General features: G+C 46.8%; 1 protein-coding gene across 1 annotated transcript; it reads left to right on the top strand.

Annotated features, from left to right (window-relative positions):
* Window positions 1-210: 210 nt before the first annotated feature.
* CCR75_003072 (uncharacterized protein) lies at window positions 211-3028 on the top strand (the record flags this gene model as incomplete). The annotated part of the gene is made up of 1 exon (XM_067961169.1): window positions 211-3028. The coding sequence occupies one exon, from the start codon at window positions 211-213 to the stop codon at window positions 2911-2913; it is 2703 nt and encodes a 900-aa protein (XP_067822698.1). The 3' UTR covers window positions 2914-3028.
* Between the last annotated feature and the right edge of the window lie 3283 nt (window positions 3029-6311).

Below are 6311 nucleotides of genomic sequence, written 5' to 3'. Positions count from 1 at the left end.
CTGTAGGGCATTACGTAAATGTCTAAAATTTGAGGCCATAAACTTGTCTAGAACAGCTGCGATAATCCGGTGAGCTATAATTGTGCATAGTAAATTATCGCAATTTTAACGATATCTCTCGGCATTGGCTCAATCTACTCATATTTAGCAAATCGTGATCGCTCTCGCAGTGGAGAAAGCGTTCAAAGTCCTCTTCGCTCTGCAACCGCCATGGACCCATCCGAAGTGACGGTTCTGGTCGTGGAAGACGACGAGTTCACGCGTATGGCCACTATCGACATTCTGAAGTCGTGTCGCTATACTGTCTTTGCAGTGGAAAACGGCCAGCAGGCACTAAATTTACTTGTTACTAATCATGCCAAGTTTGATCTCGTGTTGTGCGACGTGATGCTTCCTGTAATGACGGGTATTCAGCTACTAGATGAAATTCAAAAACATAGTGCTACGATGGGCCACATTCCTATCGTTATGACTTCCAGCAACGAAGAGATGGATGTCGTCACGTCCTGCCTAAGTAAGGGCGCGAAAGACTACCTGATCAAACCCATTCAGGTCAATACGGCAAAGACGCTCGTGCGTCATGTGTGGCTCAGTCGCCGCCTCGAGCGAACTTCGAATAAGAGTATGTGGCAAGACATTGAGGTCATTCGAACAATCGGAAAGGGTACGCATGGTACCGTGGTACTAGCGCGCCGTAAGATGGATGGAGCCGTAGTGGCCGTCAAGCGCGTACGCATCTCCCAGATCTCTGAAAATGGCCGTAAGCAGGCAGACAATGAGGTCATTTTGCTGAAATCATTGTACCACGTCAATATTGTGCGATTTTACGACCACTTTTTGGCAGACGATGAGCTGAATATCGTGATGGAATACTCGGACGGTGGCAACTTGCGTCAATTAGTAAAATTGCGTTCGCGCGAAAAAATGGGACCTTTTCCGGAGCCTGTCATCATGAGCTGGTTCGCTCAGCTTGTGCTAGCTGTGGCTTACATTCATGGAAAGAATGTATTGCATCGCGACCTTAAGGCGCAAAATATTTTTCTTACACACAAGAACGTGGTCAAGCTGGGAGATTTTGGTATTTCCAAGGCACTGGCCGGCGATGATACGGCCAATACGGCGTGTGGCACTCCCGAGAGTATGTCGCCGGAAATCTGCCGGGGTGAGCCCTATGGCAAAAAGTCTGACATTTGGTCGCTTGGGTGCATTTTGTACGAAATGATTGTGCTGCGCCGTCCATTTGAAGCATCGACGCTGCCCGAAATTTTCACTAAAATCTGTAAGGGCGAGTTTCCACCAATCTTGCCGTCGTTCTCTCGTGAGCTGCGTCTCTTAGTGCAGCTTATGCTGCAACAAGATGCGTCCAAGCGCCCTTCTATTGAAGATATTTGCCGCTTTCCGTTTGTACAAGCACCTATCCAAGCTTTTCTGTCTGAGCACGTGGCGGAGTTTCAGGAGGCCTTGGAGCTTGAAGCGAAGTTGCATCAGCCATCGCTATACAGCATGGGGGCGGGTAATCCACCAGTTTCTCCGGTGTCACCAAGTCTGCGTCGTCGTAATTACCACGCCAATGGTGAGACGCCAACGAGTGGGTTTAGTGATTCTGCTTTAGAGTCGGGCTCTCCTCATTCGAATCGCAGTGATGTCTCAAGCAATGCTGGGCATGCTAACAATGGAAATCTACGCACCTCTGCTATCGCCTCAGTTGCAATTGGCCTAGCAACTGAGGCAATGCCGTCGTCGGGTGGCCGCCCGCAGCAGAAAAGTCATTTTGCGAAAGGCCTGGCCGATTCGTCAGAATTTGTCGAGGATACGATTGCCGACAAGCTACGTGCTCAAGTGACTATTGGAGACATTCGCGTGGGGCTTTTTACCACATATACAGCCTGCACTTCCGCAGATGAACTTGTTCATATTCTCAAGACAAAGTTTGATAAGACGCATGAAGAGGCAGCGACGATTCTGTCGGACTTTTTAAGTCACAGTGTGCTTAGTGTTGTGTTTGCTGAGAATGCTTTGCACCCGGATTTAGGGGCAAAGGACACGTATTTGCGGTTTCAAGTCGACGAGCTGTTTGTCCCGCTTAACATGAAGTATGTTTGCGTCGACAATTTTCAGCACGGTCCCATGGAAATCTGCCTTCGTGTTCGCGAGGCGATTGCTGAGTTGCATGCTCTTAAGTCATTCCCGCGCGGCATAGCCACTGGCTTTAACCAACCAAATCATGTGTCAGCGTCGTGTAACAGTGCCACTGAGTACTTTGATGCGCCATTGAGCCAGAAGTATCGTCGATTTTTAAAGCTTGGATCAAAGCTGCAGAAGATTGACGTGGGCAGTCTTCCGAAACACGAACGTCAGCCTTTCTTTATTAATATATACAATGCAATGGTGCTTCACGGCTTGATAGAGTTCGGGGTGCCGCAAAACATTGGACAGTACAAGGCATTTGAGAGGGATGTGGCTTACACGATTGGTGGAATGGAGTTCACTCTTGGTGACATAAAGCACGGCATTCTGCGCTGCAATCGTAAGCCGCCATCTAATTATTGGGAACGTCAATTGCAGGCGCACGATCCAAAATTGCAATTTCGGCTGCACATTCGTGACCCTCGCTCGATTCTGGTGCTTATAGATTGCGCTGAACCGCTTCCTAATGCGAAAGACGTTACAATATTGAAGCCTGGGCGTACAGATACGGACCTTGAGGAGCAAGCAGAAAAGTTCTGTGAGCGTTTTATTGAGGTCGACGAGCGTGTAGGAGAAATTGTCCTCCCCAGAGTGCTTCGTATTTTCCGCGATGACTTCGGATCCTCTGAAGCTGAAATGGTCTCGTGGCTTGCGCAATACATGAATCAAGCGCCAGCTGATCTCGTGAATTACCGCGTGCGGTATCAAACGGGCATATCGTCGTAATTAAAGCGACATAACTATATTTGCCTGTTTGATTGGTTTTGCATGTGTAGATCGATGTAGGGTCATCATGACCGCATACATTGTTTTAATAAATCAAACACTACGCATTTCTTAATCCTCGCCGTTTTTTATTTTTCTTCCGCGATTTAAAATTATCTCGTTAGTGACAATTTGAACGCCTTATAATTTGAACGCCTTATGGCTTACACACTTCGGAAGGACAATTAATTAAGGAGAATTATTAGGACACCCCCCTTTGGATGGGGGCACACCCTCCCCCTATTTAAGAGCCTGCTCCCATTCAACCCGGGCGCGGAAGGCCTCCTGGATCTCGAAACAAGGAGAACACAAGTACACGCAGGGAGCCTTCTGAGCACGTAACGGGGTGTCCGTTACATAAGTATTATTTCCTACAAGACGAATAATAAATACTGTTTTCTTTGAGAGGAAATTAATAAAGAAGTACAAAATTATTATCTATCTTAATTTTGACTTAACTAGTTCCAATGTTTCCAAATTGGGTAAAATTGATGCAATAAGACATTAGCTCTATCGATTGGTTAATTTAAGTCTAAATCCACCCCGCCAATCGTTATAAGATACGATTGCGGTGCGCAAGGAGGCACCATACTTAGTTAGTAACGGGGTGGATCGTTATATGAAATTAACACTTAAAAGGTTGTTAATTTATATCTTATCTTAAAGATGCTTAAGAGGGAGTCTTCTTCGACTCCCCTATACTTAGAGATGTCTATCTTTAAGGTTTTGGGATGACGCGTGTGCGTCATCCGAGGTATAGGGGTCTTTGCCTGTTGTAACTTCATCAGTTCTGCCTGTTGAGAGCCTTCTAAGTGACATAGAAAGGAGTGCGGTCGAACGAATGAGTTGGACCGTAGGGAATGATGCCATCCTGGCCATGCTGTCTGGTTTGGATTGATATGCCCTCCATTCAGCCATCGCCAAGTTTATACAACATGAACTTACTTGTCGAGGCGAAGGAGAAGGTAGCCTTGCTTAATTAGCAAGGGAGTAGCTATCATGCAAAACGCGATGCGTGTTTCCATTATCATCAAACATTTCCATGTTGGGTGATGGAACTGTGGTTCTTGGACGGACTACAAAGTGCTACCAGGTGTAACAGGGCACTGCTGACTTGTACTGCTTCAGTACAAGTTCACATCGCACTGCTTCAGTGCGAGTGGTGCCTCACGTCACTTCACCTACACTAGTACGTGCAGAGGAAGCCTCTCTTTTAAACGCTTGCTCTAAAGAGGGTTAAAGAAAACTGTATTTAATATAATTAAGGTCTTAAGTTTTTATCTATTTAATACTCACTTAATTATATACTAATACAACCATGTAATAAAGTCTTATCTCTCTCTCTCATTGCGCGCGTCCAGTGCTGACTGGACCGTGGAGCAAGTAGATATAATGGCCTATTTCTACCAATTGATAAGCTTTCCGAATATTATTACTTAAAGTAATATTCTTCAAATATTATCTTGGTCGAGTTGGACGATGCCATAAGGCTCGTCACATCGTCGACGAGCAAATACAAGTCGCATTTGCTTAGTCAAATTTGGCAAGTCGTGCCAAAACTTGGGCACTAGGCATTAAGTCGTGCGACCCATATGATTTTGGGTCGCTAGAGGCTGTCTCAGACAGACGTTTGAACCGCCTAGGGCTGAGTTCAGAGCTCGATCAGAGCTTCTGAAACTCAAGCAAGGCAAGCGTGATAATCACGCTTATGCCAGCACGTACGACTCTTACCGAGTTGTATTACGAACAGCCCAGTTCATGAACACACGTTAATTACGGTGTTCATGCAAGGTCTTACGGAGGGTCCCGTAAAGACCCACCTGTTCCGCTTGCAACTGGATACGCTTGAAGAAGCAATATCCGTTGCGGAACAGGAGGACTTTAGCTTGAGACAGGCTCAAGCTAGTTCGTCATCATATCGTCCTCCAAGACGACACGAGTTCGGAGGTCCAGACCCCATGGACCTTTCTTACGTCGAAAGCGAGAGGCCTCGCTTTTCGAGCAATCAGCGATCGCAGAAATGCCAGCGCTGCCAAAAATTAGGACACTATGCTCATGAGTGTAGTGCCCCACGCCCAGCACCGAAAGGTACTGAACGTAATTTGGAACCGTATGCCAAAAAGGGCAACGGTCGCGGGTCCGACGTTGTTGCGAAATCGCAAAAGCGAAGCGGACCGCCAAAAAATAGACGGGGTCAGTAGGGGCGCAACGCCCTACGGATCCAGCAACCTCAAGAGAATTTGCAAATCTCTAGACTAAAGTTGCTCCAGACACACAATCACTATGTGTCTCTGCACCTGGCGATGAGGTATCCCTCATCACCTTGAAGTTAAATGTGACAAATGATTTGTCACTCAGAGCCCTAGTGGACTGCGGAGCGTCGAATAACTTTATTCGTCGCCATGTCTCATTCTTGGTCAGCGATTCAAATTCAGATGCGCACGCTTCTTTCCACAGAGGGTCTTAGCTCAAATATGTTGAGCGCGACATCCCTCCAACGGGGATGACGGTGCGTCTAGCGACTGGCGCATCGATAACAATAACGCGCAGTGAAATTTCACTACACGTTAAACGATTAACAGTACGATGATGATTTCATCGTACTGGATTTGGATGATAAATTTGATGTCATCCTAGGTTTACCTTGGCTCAGAATATTAGCAAAGAATCAGATGGCAGCATCGATCCGTAAAGACGCCTGCCATTTGTTCATCGGATGGCCATCTGATGAACGTCTTGGAGCGTCCACAAGCGTGTGGATGTACTACGAGTGAGTGCGATGGACTCACTTGTGGTACGGTCGTTAGTACGACTGCACAAGATCACATTGTGATTTCTAATCACCCTGTGTAGTCAGCTGCCGGAGGCTGTGCGAATGCACAGGCAGCGCCGGAAACCCACCACTCGAATAAGTCGAGTGGATTGAGACATGAATGTACGCTTAGTGGGCGACATTCAAGAAGTATACCGATTATCCAAAATGGACAACACGATGATCCTAGGTCGAGTAGATTGTCGACCGTAGAGGACCCGACTGTGATAGCGCAATCACACTCGGAAGACGTTGAGGGAAGAGATCCCCACGTATTTGAGGAGAAATCCTCTCAAATGGTAGAAGTTACTAGACTTCTAGATCCCGAGGGATTAATCCCCCGGCAGCCTGTGGATAAATCCCAGGAAGAAACCGAGACATTAAATGTCTTGGTTAATGATGGATCGAGAGTAGGCGCTTCTACTCTTGATCTGTATGCGCCTCCGAAGTTAACTTCGGAGATAACTCAATTACCAACCCTAGAACCTAAGCGGTTCTTGAGAGATCTGCATTGTGGGAAAATCAAGCAGATCTGCGTACTCGTCAC

The sequence above is a fragment of the Bremia lactucae genome, assembly GCF_004359215.1.
Source record: "Bremia lactucae strain SF5 chromosome Unknown BlacSF5_NotPlaced_17_SHOA01000003.1_2250557bp, whole genome shotgun sequence".
In the NCBI taxonomy this organism is placed as follows: domain Eukaryota; phylum Oomycota; class Peronosporomycetes; order Peronosporales; family Peronosporaceae; genus Bremia; species Bremia lactucae.
Note: the sequence above shows the minus strand (reverse complement) of the source record. Positions and strands in the feature narration are given on the sequence as shown.